The 18149-nt window shown below is 43.8% G+C and overlaps 1 protein-coding gene across 7 annotated transcripts in view; it reads left to right on the top strand.

The window, feature by feature from the left end:
• Window positions 1-18149, top strand: part of Arhgap17 (Rho GTPase activating protein 17) — a 98943-nt gene that overhangs the window by 35176 nt on the left and 45618 nt on the right. For all 7 annotated transcript variants that reach the window (XR_012910611.1, XM_075972124.1, XM_075972125.1 and 4 more), the window contains exons 2-3: window positions 10963-11002; window positions 14689-14793. Coding sequence is in view for 6 of the 7 variants with exons in the window: in XM_075972124.1 (XP_075828239.1) it covers window positions 10963-11002; window positions 14689-14793 (145 nt within the window). In the remaining variant the exon portion in view is untranslated. The remainder of the gene's footprint in view (window positions 1-10962; window positions 11003-14688; window positions 14794-18149) is intronic.

Genomic DNA, 18149 nt, shown 5'->3' with positions numbered 1-18149 from the left:
GCAAGTTACTTCCAGAGCCTCACTTTGTTCATGGGAAATGGAGCAAGAACTGAGTGAGAGATCAGAGGTGGGGCAGCTTATCCGGGCCTGTGATGCACCCAGCAAGCTTAGCTGTGATGTCTCAGCTACCAGAAGGGCTCTTAGAGGTGTCCTGCAGCCCTTGGAGGACTCTTTCGTGATATAGAGGTTGACACTCTGGACCTGTCTTAAGTCACAGTCAAGTAGACTCCACAGAAAGGTGGAGGGCTTGGGAAACACTGCCTTAATTTCATTCAGTGATGATCTGTGTGTCTAAACAGACAGCACACGTAGGAATTTATGTGCTAGCTCATGAAAACAATGAGGTAGGGCCGAGGGTTCTGACCCATGAGAATGCTTCTCGGGTGTATCTGCCCATTGGGACCTGTGTGGGTGGGTGTCATATATGCATGACTCCATATTTGTGTGAATGTGTCATTGAAATCAGATTCTTCAGCCCTGGCACTGTCCATATGTAGGATCTGGGATGGGCAAAAGGATGCTGTCTCTGCAGGTGTCAACACTGTAATCTCTAGAACCTGTGCATGTGTGGCAACTACACTGGGTTTTCAGGTGGACCCGTTGTCATCATGGAAGAAGGAGGAGGTCCCTGACAGTTCTGTGTAGGAGGCTGGGCTGGGAAGAAGAGCACTGAGTGCACATTGCATGTTGCTGGCATGAGCGGTACAGAAAAGGGCCAAGGAATGTGGGTGGCTTCCAGGAGCTGGAAAGGGAAGGAAATGGATTCTCCTCTGAGTGTCCAGAAAAGAGCCTGGCAGTGCTGACACCTGGATTTCTGCCCAGTGAGAGAGACCTGCTTTGAACTTTTGACCTCCAGAATTGCAAGTTAATACATGTGTATTGTTTGAGCCACTCAGTTTGTGGCAGTCTGTTCCAGCAGCAGAGGAGAACTAAGGCAGAAGCAAGCCAGTCACTCTGCCCTGGTCCTCTGCCCTGGTGAGGAGACAGCAGCGTACTGGGATGATCGACTCATCTTCCACTCTTCAGACACCAGTTGCATCCTCCCAGCACCAGCTCAAACGAGATGCCCTCGGATGTTAGGTGGTAAAGGGACAACCACTTCTAGTTGGGGATCACTAGCTTCAATTTAGAGCAACACAGGGAAGCATAGATAAAATTTTAATACAGTTGGGGCTGGTGTTAAACTTGCTGAGGATGACCTTGAACTCCTGACCTCCAGCCTCCCCATTGTGAACACTGAATTCAAGCCTACACTGCCCTGCTCATTTCTTTGAAAAAGAGTGTCCTAGTTGGGTTTTACTGGGGATACAGTCCTCTACTCCATGTCTCCTCCTGTGTGGCAGGTGAATTCTGCACTCAGTGCATGGGAGGAGTGAGGGCTGCTCTCAGACACTGGTATGCCACAGTCTGGTCAGCAGTGCTCAGTGATTGCAAGCTCACAGGTTACTTGGATGGTGTGGACTTCGGGGTCTTTAGGAAGCCTGTGGTTTCCATGACAGATGTTCTAGGCTAGTGTTCTTGGCATTGCAGGAGACAAGATGGCAGTTTATAACACTAGTATTTGGTGTGTGGGTGTCACCATGACAGTAGCTTTGCCAGACATGAGTCCATGGTTGCATGAGAGTATTGTCAAGCCAACTAGAAGTGTTTTATGCATGACTCTGGGTATTTTCTGGTTTTGTAAGTTGAACGCTTCAGTTTGGAAATAGTCATGTTTTCTCCTTGCCTAGACAGTGGGCTGAAAACAACTTACTGTTGGCCATGGAGGGCTGAGTTCCCAGACCTCATCCCGGGACATGGAAGCATGTGAAGGCACACACAACCCTGCTCTGAGGCCTCAAGAATTCCAGGAGAAATCTTAGGGCTTTAGAAAAACTCCGAGAAAAATCCTGCCTGGGGAGAGTGTTTAGGGTGGGGTAGTAGTGGCTCAGCAGACCAGAGCTCTTGCTGAACAATATGACCTTAGTTTGAATCCCCAACACCTGCATAAAAGTCTGTAATCCCTGCAAGGGGCACAGAGACCTGGATCTTAATTGCCGCCCAAAACTGTGACCTCCAGGTTTAGTAAGAGACCCTGTCTCAAGAGAGTGGTAAGAGACACCTAATGTCCTTTTCTGGCCTCCCTATACACACATTTGCACGCATGCCTATAGCACACACACAAATTTAAAAAAAAAGAAAAAGTACTCTGTGTGGAGTAAGCCGTGTGTGAATGCCTTGTGAGATGGCAGAGTGGCCTGCATAGGAAAAAACAAGCCCAGAGTAGCATGGCGAGTGGGAAGTTCCTTCCTGAGTGTTATTGTTTCCAGTTACAGACAGGAAACTTTGGAGTGTGTTTTCAAGCACAGAACATTGGACACAAAGAGGCTCTGACCGTACAGAGTTGAAGTTAGTAGTAAGATGTGAGACTCAGCAAACATCTTGTACAACTGGCTTGTTTTGTAAAATTGTTTTCTTTGTTCTCACCTTTAGATGTCTTAGTTCAGTCATTGTCCCCAATCTTTGTTCTAACAAGTTAAAAACAGTGACAACTAGTCAGAATTAACACAGTTCACATTTACCTTGTGAGAAAGCACTACAGTCAGTAAATATAATACATCTTAGGAAATCCTGCAGATTTTATAGCTAGTTTACTCCTTCCTGAGTGTGCATTTTGGCTAATATTCTGAATAATTGCTAGCCTTTCCCCAGGTAAGAGTTTTACATCTCTGGTAAAGATAAATGCCTTCAAAATGTTACTAAAAGCAGAAAGGAGACTGCTAAGAAACAGGAAGGGACCATCAAGGAAAGTCAGATGCGGTATCTCACACCAGTCCTGAGGAGGTGGAGACTGCTGAGCTGCCTAGCAGTAAGGAATTATAGCCATTTATTATGACAGCTATTTATATCTGTGTTTATAAACAAACTGCTATTCTCTGATTAGAGAACTATTGTAGACCTCTCTTACTTCTGTTCTGCATCCTTATAATACATGGTATAATTTTTGGCTATATTACTATTTGATCTTTAAGTTATTAGAACTAATTGTTTGCAGCTCAGTGTAGTAATGTATTGTGACTCTTCCTAATTGGTCTTTCATTTTTAGTTTTTTAAAAAGTTATTACTTGCTTTCTGTTTATGTTTGCTTACTTATATTTGATTATTATATCACTGCTTATAAATTCATAAATCTTAAAAACCTATATCTCTAAACTCTAATAAAGGTCAGTATGATGTAGGAGGTCCTTCTGTTTATGTGTTGCTTTCATTGGTTGAATAAAGAAACTGCCCTGGCCTTTTGATAGGGCAGAACTTAGGTAGGCAGAGTAGACAGAACTGAATGCTGGAAAGAAGGGAAGAGTGGCAGAAGCCATGGATTTCTTGCCTGAGATGGATGCTGGTTAGAATCTTGCTGGTAAGCCACAGTCATGTGGCGATACACATTAACGGAGATGGGTTAAACTAATATGTAAGAGTTAGCCAATAAGAAGTTAGAGCTAATGGACCAGGCAGTGTTTAAATGAATACAGTTCCTGTGTGATTATTTTGGGTGTAAACTAGTGGGGCGTCTGGGACAAAACAAAAGGGCCCGCTCCCTGCAACATCAGTATGATAGTATACCTGCATAGTCCCAATGCTTAGGAGGTAGAGGCAGGACAACCAGAAGTTCAAGATCATACTTAACTGCATAACGAGGCCAGCCTGGGCTACATAAGATTCTGCCCCCACCCCCAAATTCAAGCAACCAGAAATTTACAAAGCAATAATTTGAATTGTTTGTGGTGGTTGTATTATATTTGTTTTTCTGGTTTTGTATCTTCAGTCCAAGGGTTTGAACTAGGGCCTTGCACATGCCAGCCTTTGTTTCTGAGCTGTACCCAGCCCTTATAGTTGATTTCAAGTCTACCCATAGAAGATCACTGAACAAGGAATTGAAGAAAACCACATGCAGTTAGTTCTCCTGGACCAGCTAAACCATCCTTCTGAGCTACTTCTAGCGCTCACAGTGGGGTTGTAGAGCATGCTTCCCTCTGCTGGTTACGTGTTGGGTGTTTTGTGAGATGACAGATTGGCTCTTCTCACTTTCATGCTCTTATTTAGAGTTGTGAGAATGCTTAGAGCCTTGGGACGAAGTGGCTTCAGGGTGGAGGTAGGTGCAGACTGGTGCTTACAGGTCCTGATGAGAGAGGAACAAGGTCAAAGTCCAGGATGGTCTTTTACCAGAGATGAGGCTGTAGGTAAGAGATGTGGAGGGATCTGGGTACTTCACATACCTGGGGGTCTCATGCCAGGTGCACTCCTTGAGACTGACTCCAGGTCTCATTTTAAAGTACGTTTGATCTCCCAGTCAGTGGGGCCCTGTTGCGCTTCCCCAGCTGGTGTGATTACCAGTGTCTGCACTTCAGCAGTGTCCAAGCCTCTCAAGCCGAGGCTGAGACTGTTGGCTGTGGAACTCCTTCATGGAGATCAGAGCTCTGCTTCTGCTCACTGCGGCTTTGGCTCTCTCTAGCTTCTGCCCCTCTGGTGTGGGGAGACATCTGAATCAGGGCAGAGTTCTGGTGACCTGCAGAATCTGATAAGTGAGCCACTTCTCTAGGCATCTCTAGGTTACCTGGGACACCGTATCACACCTGATGCTAGAATCTTCTGTAGCCCTGCCCGTTGTGATACATGCCACTGTCCCAAGTGGAGGCCAGAGGGCACTGATGCTTCTTTCCCTTGCTCACACATAGGCCTGATCTGAGCTGTGTTTTCAGGTCATTGTAATGATCTCCCCCACTTTCTGGACACAGCTTTTCCTTTTATATTGGGTCAAGGCTAAGATTATGCAGCCCAACATTCTGCCATAGTTTGTTAAAAAGTCATTTCTGCAAGGTGTGTGGTGCATGCTTTAGCCCCAGCATTTAGGAGGCAGAGGCAGGCAGAACTCTAAATTTGAGGCCAGCCTGGTGTACATAGTGACTTCTAAGCCAGTGTTACATAGTGATGATACCCTGTTTTGAAAGTCAGGAGGGAGGGCCTCAGATTTCTAGTTCATTCGGGCCTCTTCTAAACTCCCCAACTATTCAGAATTTTATTTTTCTTTGAAACTCTTCTTGTTTATCTTTACTGGAAATTTGGAAGGTATTGCAAACAGTTTCTCAAATCACTAGTTGAACCACAATTCCAAAAATAATACTTTTGACTCTAGTAATTTTAGGTTTTATATGTCAGTGAACAGCCCTGTGGATTGCAGAGAAGCATCCTCTGCTGGGACAAAACACTTGCCACTTGAGGAAAGGGTGGCCGGTGAGGTGGCTCTGTGGCTGAAGAGCTAGTGAGTGTGGTAGCTGATGTGGCGTCCTCAGGACAAGATTGTTTGCTAGATTAGCTGGGTCCTTAAGCTCTGGGTTCAAGTGGAAGACACTATTTAAAAGGTAGAGAACAATTGAGGAGGACACCAGGCATCAACTTCTGGCCTTTACATGAGTACCTACACACAAGCATGTGCACCTGTGCACACGTGCTCCCACACACTTGGGAATAGCACGCATACACATACACATACATACATACACACACACATATCTGTGTCAACAAAAAAGGAAGAAAGGTTTATTTTGGCTTATGGCTTCATAGTTTCAGCCCATGTTTGCTTGGCTCTCTGTTGCTTTGGGCCTATGATGGCACAGAATATTATGAGAATACAAGCAATATCTGACCACTGCATGGTATCAAAAAAAAAATGAGAGAGACAGGAAAGGGCTGAAATCCCCACATCTTACCCAAGGGCGTGCCTAGTGTCCTAAATTCTCCGGCTAGGCCCTATCTCCTAAAGAGTCATCCTCCTAATAATAGCAGCTAGCCTTTAGCAACTGGTTCTCTGGGCAGTTTTCTTCAGCTTTGGACTCCAACAACCTAAACATGCCTTCTTCTGATAGCTGGCCACACCCCTTCTCTGTAAAGTTCAGTCCATCTAGTAGTTGCTCTGGGCACTGATGGTGGAAGATACAAAATAATCCCACACTAATTCAGAATTACATGTAATAAATGGTTATTTATTTAGGGGAGACTCACAGATCACTGTCCTAGAACGTAGTCCTCTGCACAAACAGGGAACAGGAACAGAGTCTGGCAGCTGAAAGTGAGAGCCAGAAGCAAGAGAGTTAGCACACACTTCACAGCTGCCTTTATAGTATATGAGGCCATGCCCAAGTGGACTGGTATCTTAAAGGCTATTGGCTGAAGGAGCGAAAGGAGCTCCCACAGCACCTCCCCCTTTTGTTTAAATAAGAGAGTTTCAAACCCGATACAAAACTATATATACTAGGAACAGATATCAAGTATAAGATTAGAATTACAACCAGCATAAATAATATTAAGCAAGGAACGTATGCTAAATGCTTTAATAAACATTCTATTCTAAGGAGTCTAAATCTTGTATTGGAAATGGCTTGGCTGGATCATAAGAGGATGGTAACTACGACTATCTAATCTTCAACCCCACTGAAGGCCTGAGAAGGGAGATAATATTACTTGAGTAGGCAGGAAGTGCAATCAAGCAGCTTCCAAAATGTACAGTAGATGACAGAGACAACTGGCTGCCTGAGCAATCACCCAAAGTCTCATTTGCAATGTTAAAGCAACCAACTTTGGCTAAGGCTACAGTAACTGACAATTTTCAGAGGCAGGGAATTTTTCAAAACCATCTTTCCCTGTCTTGGCAAGATTTGACAGTCTTTTTTCTTGTATCCTGCTTGTCCAGTCCGGACATCGTGCACTTTGTCAGTGATTAAGGCATGGGCAGTTTCTTGTCCAAAGGCCAGTTGTGCCAAGAAGAAGACAAACTCCAAGTGGAGTGTCTCTGGTGCTCAACACTCTCTTGGGAATTGGTCACTGTTGGCAGGAACAATTGTGTCTCATGGCAACAGAATTCTAAATTATTTAAATGCCATGTTCTACAGATCTTTGAAGTGGTTGAAGGTTACCTATCTATGCAGAGTACATTCTCTGTGTATCTAAAGAACCTAATTAGTCTGATTAAAAGTATAACAAACATGAATGACTATTGATCTATAATACTTAATACCTATATAACCTAAAGATTAAGAATTTATATCAGAAGCCGGGCAGTGGTGGCGCACGCCTTTAATCCCAGCACTCGGGAGGCAGAGGCAGGTGGATCTCTGTGAGTTCGAGGCCAGCCTGGGCTACAAGAGCTAGTTCCAGGACAGGAACCAAAAGCTACAGAGAAACCCTGTCTCGAAAAATCAAAAAAAAAAAGAATTCATATCAGAATATTAAACAGTCTTTAAATAACTGTGTAGTAAAGGAGGACAATGACATCAAAATGTAAACAATGCATAAATATCTAATCAGAGGTAGAAATATATAATGAAATATGATAAATATACCCTAAAATTGTATCAATATACAAAATGTCTTAAACAGAGGTAGAAAATGCATACAATATGACAGAATAACTTTGCATAGATGTACAGATATTATGAACAGAAATAACAAATATAATTTGAACTTGTATCAATATACAAGAAATACCAGTGTAAATTGTCCATGAATAATAGCTCACAAGTATTCACTCTATTGCTCACTATTATTATTATTATTTTATTAGTGTGAATAAGTTTTACACTAAATTGCCTATTATCCCATTCAATCTTTCTTTTTTTTGAGATCTCTAGGCCTACATAATTTTCATACCCCTTACCCCATGTGAGTAATAATCAACCCCTAAATGGTGTCTCTAATCTTGAAGACAAACTTTGTTGGGAGAGGGGACGTCACTTTCTAGAATTGCTTCCTACTATTATGGGAGCAATGTTTTTTTCTTTAGGATCCTGTAAAGTAAAATGATGATTAATTGCTGTTTTGTATAATTACAAATGGTCTGTCTATGAGTAGTCGATAGGTTCTATTTGTTTGTTTGTTTGTTTGTTTGTTGTGAAGTTCTTATTTGGAGTTCTGGCCAGAACGTTGTAAGAAGGTGTACCATTTCCACAGCTGGTACCCAAAAACCAGTCTCATAGTAGTGCTATCAGCATCATGACATCTTATCAACCAGGTGGAGTCGTTATGGGGCCCCATCTTCTTCCTGGAAGCTTCAAAGTTTACTGCAGGAAAATCTACTGTTCATTGTGGAGAACTTATTCGTATAGACATATATTCAATGAAAGATATGATATAAACGAAATGGGCATGGAGACAACTAAAATATTTCCTTAAAATCTATCTTCTTTCTGTCCCATACCAGATGGCTCCTTACATGAGACAGAAATTCTGAATTTTTCTTCACCTGAGACAGAAATTCTGAATTTTAACAACATGCTTGGATTTAGAGAATAGCCATTGTCCAACTCCAAAGCCAGCTCTTAATTTTAAGTAGAGATGTATACGTGTCCAAATAATCAAATTTAACCATGTAGATAATACAGCATCATAAGGCAGATTTCTTTTTGCTTGTTGATATCTTTTTGTCTTTAGGCATCTAGATGTCCAAGGTCTCTCTACTCAAATATTTTCCTGCAAAGACAAGAACAGAACCCTGCCCCAATCACTATGAGGTTTTCTTACCACCTGTATGATTGCCACCTCTGTGGATAAAGCCGTCATTTCTCTTTCTCAAGAGGTTTCTTTTTTTCAAACTGAATTTTTATCAATTTTGATGGTATCCATAGCTTCTCTTCTCCTGTGGAAATAAGAGCAAAACCCCTTCCCCAACGTAGCACATCTCCTGGTTTCCATTGTGAGGTCAGCACTCCTTGAAATATACTGGCTGATTTAATTCAGAAGTTTTTTCTATTATTCAATGTCTCTGCTGCTGTTGTTCCTTTTTCATTAGCATTAAGAAAATTCAAGGTTAATAAAGCATTATGCAATCTATTTCTGGGGGTATTTTCCATCCCTTTCTATTTGTTTAGTATATCCTTTATAGTTCAATTTGATCTTTCTATAACTGCCTGACCTGTAGGATTGTTTGGTATACCTGTAATATGCTTTATATTTTAATAAGCAAGAAACCGGTTCATTTTCTTAGACACATATACTGGACCATTGTCTTTATTTGTGCAGGGATACCCATGATGGCATGGTCATAACTTCTAATAAATGTGTGATTACTGAATCAGCCTTTTCTGAGCTCAAGACAGTTGCTCATTGAAAACCTGAATAAGATATGTGGTATACATATTTTAATTTTCTAAATTCTGTAAAGTGGAACACATCCATCTGCCAGATCCTTATTCCTTTTAGTACCCTTTGGGTTACTCCCTGCTGGTAATGGTGTTTGGTTATAGAAAGAGCAAGTAGGGCATCTCTTTATAATCTCCTTAGCTTGTTGTCATGTAATAGAAAACTCTTTCTTTAAACCTTTGCTATTGACATGATGTTTCTTATGAAATTCTGAGGCCTTCAGCACACTTCTAGTCAATAATCAGTTTCTGTATTACCTTGTGCTAGAGGACCTGGCAGACCCATATGGGATCAGATTTGTGTTATGTGTATAGGACAGAGCCTATTCATGATTGTATCTTGAACCTGTATGAACAGTGAAGTTAATTCTGTATCATCTGGTATAAATTCAGCAGTTTTAATATGCAAGACAACTCCTTTTGCATATTGTGAGTCAGTAACTATATTGAGAGGTTCTTTAAAATCCCTTAGCACCATGAGAATAGCATATAATTGTGCCTTTTAGACAGAATTATAAGGGCTTTGTTCCACCTTACTTAATTCTTCTGATTTTTAACCTAGTTGTATACAATGTCCAGGCTCCAGTTATTGGTGCATTACATACAATTCGGGGAAGAATCCAAGTAGTTCTCTTTGTAAGGTTAATTCTATCACTTTTGGGATAATTGCTATTAATTCCCCCCCCCCCGAAAATAGCACAAGCTCTTTGCCAAGGTTCATTGTCTTTCTATAATTTTCTAATTTCATCGGCAGTAAAAGGAACTATAATCTCTGCTGGGTCTATACCTGCTAGTTGACAAAGTCTCAATTTTTCTTTTATAATTAATTCAGAGACTTTTTCGACATAAGTTTTTAATTTTTTCCTTGGTGTATGTGGTAAAAAGATTCATTCTAAGATAATATCTTCACTCTGCATTAAAATTCCTGTAGGGGAAATTCTGGAAGGCAATATGACTAGAATACAACTAAGATTTGGATTCACTCTATTTACATTTGCCTCCTGTAATTTCTCTTCAACTATCATCAATTCTTTTTTCCGCTTCAGCTGTTAATTCTCTGGGACTATTTAAGTCTTTGTCACCATCTAAGGTTTTGCATAAATGAACTATTAGGTCAGGTGTTATCCCAACAGCTAGTCTAGACTGGAAATAGCTCCTAACAATCTTTGAGATCCATTAAGAGTCCACAATCGATCTCTCCTAATTTGTGCCTTTTGTGTTCTAATTTTCTGTCAACCTATTTTGCAACCTAGGTAATTGACAGAAGGAGCTCTGACGGCAGAGCCCTGCAAAGACCGCCCTGGGAAAGAACTCCCTTTCCCCTTGACATTAAAGAAAGGAGGAGCCTTTGCCACTGTGGTGTGTGAGGTCCAAGCTGTAGAGATTCAGGACAGACTTCTCTCAGTAGGGCTGGCATGAAAACTTAGATTGATCATTTTAGTGCCTGAAGTTGAACCTTCAGAAGACGGTTCTCAAAGGAGGTGGTTCTCAAAGCATGGCCTGTGTGGGCCTTTCTAATGCAGGATCATACTCTGGACACACAGACTCAGTCTGGAATGCTGTGTGACCAACCCTGGAGAAAGGCTGTGAGTGAGACTCCCCACAGCCCCACACCATGGCCTTCTGTTGGGATGCTGCTCAGCATGTTCGTTTGTTTTCCTTTGGTTTTGCTTAAGTTGCCCTGTAATGTAAGTTTCTTCCTGCTTGTTTGGTTGGAAATCCCCAGTTACCCATTTTTAAGTTTCACAGGTTACTTTTCCTGCACTTCTAATTCTGAATTTTATTTTTCCCATAGAGCTGAGAAAACAGAAGTCCTGAGTGAAGATCTGCTACAGGTAACAAAATACATGTTTTTCATGACTAGGATCACAACCCAGGTCAGTTGCATGCATGCATGTTGGGCGAGCGCTCTAGCACTGAGCTACACCACCAGCTATTGTCATTTATGAGACAAGCTCTCACTGCTTTGCCCAGGCTGGCCTCAGACTTACTCTGTAGCCCTTCCAGGCCTTGAACTGTCTGTCGGCCCTTCTACCTTAGCCTCCCATGAGGTCTACACTTCTAGGCCTATCAAAATAAAGTTGTCTTAAAACAATCTCTTTAAAGACATGAAATGAAAACAAATAATAAGTCTATTGCTGGCAGTGTGACTCTGGTAAAGCTCTTCCCTAGCATGCACAAGCCCTGGGTTCAAACCCAACAAAGGAGATAGTTAGAAGGGAAGACTTGGGGACGGGGGGGGGGGGGGGGTGACGTAGACATGGTGAGACTTGGCTCTTTGAGGCCTTTCACTTCCTCTTTCCTAGGTGGAACAGAATAACTGAATTAGCGTGGCGTTGAGTGGGAACAGAGAAGCGTGAGATGGGATGGTGAGAGGAGGGGATCTGAAACCCTCTGTCATCTTGGGAGTTCCTGCTCCCAAGCTCCAAGTTTGGGGATGGGGCAGGGCCCAGTTTGTCCCCAGGCACAGTGGCCTGACCACAAGCTCTGGGCTGGCTGGTACTCTGATCCACTGCTGTGATGCTGCCCCTGAGGGGACAGGTCCTGCCCACTGCTAGAGGCCCCATTGGCTCTAACCTAGAGCTCTAACCTAGAGAGACTCTCCTGCTCCTGCTGCTTCTCCCCATCTCTGGGCTGCTCGGGTCTCAGGACTTAGGCTTGTATTGTTTATGGCTAGATCTAGCATAACCAGCTGGAGGTCTGGGACACATTGTGTCATCAGCTCAGACCTTCCTCCATTTTCCTGCCAGGATACCATGGCCAGGGCCACTCTAGTCCATCTGTCAATATGTTTCCCTGTCTTTGGTCTTGGAAAAGACACTGGGGCCTTTCTATGCCTCATCTCTGCTCACATCTCCACCCACTACAGAAGGCTCAGGGAGAGTGAGCCTTGGCTGCATGGAGTCTTTGTTAAACTGCTCATCCTTGTGGTTCCTTAACTTACACAGCAGTCTGTCTACTCCAGTGAGTCTCTGGTCCCCGCAGACTGTCATCCCTTCCTCAGTCAGAAAAGGGCTTCATCACAGCCTGCCAGACATTTCAAATTGTGTCAGCAGTCTGCAGGTAGAATATAGTCATCTCGGTTTCCATGGACAGATTAATTCTAGATGTTCTCACACAAAACAATGCAGCATTTGAATTTAGCTTGTACGATATCCTTTAGATAGCATTCTTATTTATTTATTCACTTATAGTAGGCAGTGCTCTGCCACTGAGTCTCATGCCAGCCTCGTCTGCACTTTAAATCCCCTCTTGGTTACTCAGCGCCTTGAACGATGTTAGTGCTGTGTTGTTCAGAGAACGGCAATGAGAAGTGCACACATGGTCTTACAAAAACATTTTTGCTTTGAATGTTTTCTGGTCTGTAGTTGGCTAACTACAAGGATGTTAAACCATAGATGTGGAGGGCCGCTTGATTTGGGGTTTGGTGCTGGGGATTGGACCCTAGAGCAGGCCAAGCCTGTGTTCTCCCTCTTGTCTTTCAAGGCAGGGAGATTCTAGGTTCAAGGCCAGTCTCTGCCGTGGTGTGTGTGTGTGTGTGTGTGTGTGTGTGCATGTGTATAGTGAGACCTTGTGTCAGAAAACAACACAAAAGATTTGTTAGAGAGTTACATTCTTGACATTTCTTAGTTCAGGGCACATATTTTAAATTCATTTTCTGACTTCCTGAAGTACTGTTTGTGTCAGCCAAGTCTTAGCTAGGTTTTCATGCCATCCTGCCCCAGTAATACACATTATCTCTTTTAATCCTTGAAGTTCTGAGATCAGAGAGCCAAGGGCTGATGGCGCTCAGAGGTAGCTCTTCATTGTTGTCTGTGGAGTGTGAAAGCTTTGCCCCTGCTGGACCACCCTGGTTTGGTAACAGACTGTTCTTTGTTGTAAGTGCTACAGATGTTTTTCCTTTTTCTTTTCTACTGTTTTTAACTTGAAGGGGGGAAAAATGGTTCCCACTGCTAACTCCACTACAGGTCTGCCTCGAGCTGGCCCTGTGGCCTAGGTTTGAGTTAGTCCCCCAGTGCCTCAGTTTCCACCAATCTTGTCTCTACCCAATGGGCTTACTGGGAGGACTAGTGAGAGAATGAACCAAATGGTGGGGGGTCCTGACACTGGAGCCTGAGAGAGGGGTTTGGTTTTGCTCTTTCTCTATTCCAGGCTACCAGGTATGTATTGCTAGCCTGCCTCTGAGGTAACACTGCCTCCTTCCCCCATCTCTCTCTGCCGGAGCTGCCTTTTATTTTAGTAGCATGGTGTTGCCCCAGGAGGCTGTGAATCCCGGCAGGCAGAGACTGGACTGTATTCCCTGTTGCTTTTCTAAGACCAGGCACAGGAGGGTACTAGGTACTTGTCTACCATAGTCAAAAGTAGAGACCTTTCTGATCCTGTAGCAGCCACTAGTCTAGGCACCTGGGGAAACCAGTGAACAAAACAGACAGGGTTCCTGTCCTCATGGAGTTGGCGTGTTGGTAAAAAGTGCCAGGATTTCAATTATTTCATTTGCTCTTGTGGCAAATGGAGAGTGCTAGTTCTCAGGTGCTCTGACCTGTGGCCACTGTGCATGGGAGGTGCTGTGGCACATGCTCCTGAATGTCAGCTTGTCTGCATGTCACAGCCCTGAAAGAGAAGCATCTAGTACCCGGTACCTTTGAGAAACAGCTACAAAGCAACTAGGGGTCAAAATGTATTCTGCTTTGAATTTGCTGATTTCTCGTTAGGCTAGAAAGCATCCCTGAGGCTTGCTCTCAGTCTTCATGAGTCATCAGAATACACATTTTTGGCATTCCTTTCTGTAACAAGCAGTCCTCATTGCCATAAACAGCTATATCCAAGCAGTCTTATTTTGGGAGACTATTCAAGATGTGTGGGTCCCTGGGTCAGTGTTTCTTACTGCTGGGTGTCCATTCTACTATGGGGAGTCTTTAAACAGAAACCAAAACCTACCTGAAACCTAGTATGAAGGTTTTTGATACTGGTCTTGTTTCAGTTGTGCTATGTGGATTGTGGGTCTCCTGCCCTGTGAGGAAGACCCCATTGTCTGTGCTTCTGGTGTCCCAATTGACTTTTCCCATGTGACCCTAGATAGGAGTTTGTTTGAATGGACCAGAGCTTTGATGGTGCTCTAGCCAGTAAACTGACTGCCACTCTTGGCCTCATAGGCATAGTCATGAATGTCTTCTTAGCTGGAACAGGTTCAGCTTTGGAGGATTCTAGAACATTTCAGTATAAAGAAGCCAGCTCTTGCTTTCCTGGAGATATTGACATCTTGAGGAGGGGAGTGTTCCTTGCATCTGATAAGTAGAGACCAGAGATGCTGTTAACAACCACAGTGTACAGGACAGCCTCCTGCAACCCAGGACTTTCAAGTGTCAGCAGTAAGAACTGTGGTGTGAGTGAATAGGGGCTCTCTGTCAACACCCAAGAGCTGTGAAGTTTCACTGCAGTTTGCTTTTCCTACCTCTGTACACACACCACACGTGGAAGAAGCTGGATTTCTCCTTAAGACCTTTTGTCTCTGCTTTGACAGATTGAGCGGCGCCTGGACACTGTGCGGTCAATGTGCCACCATTCGCATAAGCGTTTGCTAGCGTGCTTCCAGGGTCAGCATGGCACCGATGCCGAGAGGAGACATGTGAGTAGTAGATGCATCTTGGAGCCACATTCAAATGACAGTTGAGTGGTGCACCAGGAAGCTAGTGTCTGTTGCTTCTTTTGTTTCCCACAGTTACTTACAGGGCATCTGACCATAAGGTTTTCCCAGCCTTGCACAATAGTTAGGATTCTGCAATTATGTAAATGGAGTGGACATTTGCATACACCTCTGGGTTTGGTCTGCCTCTCAGAGACAGACCGAGTCATTGCTTCTGTTCCCACTGCTCCTCTTCCAGCTTGGCTTCTGCTCCGCTGACCTTCCATCCTTGTCTCCGCCCTCCTGTAGCTGCCTTGCTAGTCAGCCCTGTGACTCTCATTGTGGATATCTTTAAAATTCCTCAACCCTGCCTCATCCCTACCTGCTCCTTAAGGTGAGACCTGGCTATCCTGAATACCTGAACTGAACTGTGTGGGCTGTTGTCCTGGTTCCCTGCTGAACCACATTTCCTGCCTCCAGTTTTCATCCTTTCTAGTCAGGCTTCAGTCTTATTATCAGAGTCAGTCGCCAAGGTGAGAAGATACTGAATATTCTGTGCTACTGGTAGCGTACCTGGACACAAGGAGGGGTCCGAAAAACGAGTGGGACCTCTCGAGGGGCTCTGCTGGTTACCATTGCCTAGAATACAGTCAGACTCTTTGGCATGCCTTAAGCTCTTTGTATTCTAATTCCATTTTGCAGCTTCTTTGTCTCTTGCTTCCTTCATTCCCACTGCAGTCCAGCCACATAATACCAGCAGTCCCTAAATATAGCATTGTCCTTTACACAGCCATGTCCTATTTGTTTCCGTTGTCTTCCCAACCGCCACACCTAGTCATTGAAAGCAAACAGAATGTTTATCAAATATGTTTGAGTGCTAGAGATAAAACTGAACGAATGTGCTCATGGCCCAGCTGGGTGATGGATGCCACCACTGAGTAATTGCAAAACAACATAGTGAATAAAACGTGCGTAGGATGCGATGGGAGGGCTGGGGACAGATAGCAAAGGAGTAGTCAGTGCCTGGGCTGTAAAGAGGAGAGTTACTGGTAGCGGTGGGAACATGCCAGCAAGAGGAGCAAGGGCTTCATCCTGATGTCTGATACCTTAGTTTGTTTTTTGTTTTTATATACAGCTTCAAGCAATTGTGCCAAATGAAAGGTTCTGGGGAGAGTCAAGAAGAGTTGCCATGACAGTGATGAGAAAATAGGAGTCCTCAGGAGAGCATATGCTATGGAGAGGGACTCCAGGAAGCAGATGTCTCCCAAGGGCATAGCAATAGCTCCACCACATGGGAGGAGACAGAGGGTGGGAAGAGGGATGGAGAACAGCTCTCTCAGCTCTGTGAGCCCGAGCGGACATAGCAGAACTCATGAAGTGAGCCTTTAAGAGCGCTCGGCTGGCCTCTCTGTGGTTGCCGTCATCAATGGAGAGCTATTCACCCATTCGTTCAGCGGCATTTCCTTGTTTATGTGTTTCAGGAAACAGGATCACAGCTGTAGAGTCAGGAATCACGAATGGCACTTCTCAAATAGGTTCTTTATGATTTTTTTTTCCTCCTAGACCCATGGAGTTCTAGAATTGCATGAAGTCTGTCTCTTTTGATTACTATGTTTATCTTACATTTCATCTCTTTTTGAAAGGAGCTCACCCAAACCTTGAATTATCCTTAGTCATGCTCAGATCTTTCTGTTCTGAGAGCACGGCAGCTAGTGGTGGTCTCCTTATGGTTGCTGGGAATCAAACCCAGGTCATATGGAAGAGTAGCAAGCGCTTTTAACTGCTGAGACATCTCTCCAGCCATGTGGATAAACTTGAATTCAGAATGTGCAAAAGAACATGAGTGAAGTTTGTCCCAGACCTGTTTCTCCCACCCACTCCCTCCCCCAGAGCACCACTATTGGTACTTTCGTGGATGGCTGTCTAGAAGGACTCCCAAATGGCACAAGCCATGGATTCAGGCAAGCAGGCAATAGGCAATGTCTGACCTTGTGTCCTCTTCACTGGGAAGGCAGAGTGAGGTGGCTTTACAGAATGCAAGCTCCACGTTGTTAGAAGCAGCCTCTGTTACTTTCCAGGCCTCTTCTCTTCTCCGTGTGCTCTGAGATAATGCCAGCCAGACTGGGGCTGTGTTGCTGATCAGTAGTGAGGTCTGCACTTCTGCGCTCTGGGAGGCTCCAGGCTAGCCATTTCACCTCTGGGTCTGATTCCCCTGGTCAGATGATCCTATTGCTGATAAAGAACAGATCACTGATGGGAAAATGATTGGCTTTGTGCTTAGAAACACCACAAAAGTTGTTCAGCTATTTTTAAATATTTAAAGCTGAATTTTAGGATTATAGCCAAATCAAGACCCAGATTAAGAATGTTCTAGCTTAAGTTTTGAAGTTGAACATTTTATTGTATTTACTTGTGATGATATTTAGAGAGCAAGTTCTGTTCATAGAACACAATCTGAAACCCTGAAACTTTGCTACCCAGCTGATAGAGTGCTGGCTGGCCTGGCATGCGTGAAACTCTGATTCAGTCCCCAGCACCAGACTGGGCGTAACAGTTCTTACCTTTATTTCTAGCACTCTGGGATGTTGATACGGAGGTATCAGAAGTTCAGAGTCATCCTTGGCTACGTAGTGAGTTCAAAGCCAGCTCAGGATACAGGAGACCCTGTTAACAAACAAGGGTCAGCAAGATGGCTCAGCTGGTAGAGGTGCTTGCCATCATGCTAGATGACTTGAGTTCAGTTCCAGAGGGCTACAGGGAGGAAGGAGAGAACTGACTCCACAAATTGTCCTCCGACTTCCACATTGGCATCAGTGCAGGTATACCCTCCCACACACCGCAAATGAATTACTTTTTAATGATTTTTTATTTTTAATTAAATTAAAATCTAAAATCCAAAATGTTTTTAAATTAAAACCTTTATGAGTACAGATTTTGGACCATTTCACATTTTAGATTTTCATGTTCAGGGTATTTAATCAGTAAAGGCAGTGCACCTATTCCAAAGCCTAAAAATCTAAAACACTTGTGGTCCCAAGATTTCAGATAAGTAATACTTATCTGCACTTCTATGCACCTGATTAATTAGTAACAATAACAACAGCAGCAACAGTAGCAGCTGCTGAGCCCCAGGTGAGCACACCTCTGTGGGAGCACTCCCCGTGTGCTGAGCACACCCCTTATGCTCGCCACTCCCCATGTACTGGACACACACCACGTGCTGGCCATTCCCCATGTGGGAGGCACACTCCGTGTGCTGAACACACCCTGTGTGCCAGGACACCTGAGTTAATTTAGTCCAAGGACAGCCGCAGGCTGAGCTACAGGGACAACTCTTTTCCTTCTACAGATTTCCTGGA

The sequence above is a fragment of the Microtus pennsylvanicus genome, chromosome 5 (assembly GCF_037038515.1).
Source record: "Microtus pennsylvanicus isolate mMicPen1 chromosome 5, mMicPen1.hap1, whole genome shotgun sequence".
In the NCBI taxonomy this organism is placed as follows: domain Eukaryota; kingdom Metazoa; phylum Chordata; class Mammalia; order Rodentia; family Cricetidae; genus Microtus; species Microtus pennsylvanicus.
The sequence above is the reverse complement of the archived record's forward strand: the minus strand, read 5'-3'. Positions and strand labels throughout refer to the sequence as shown.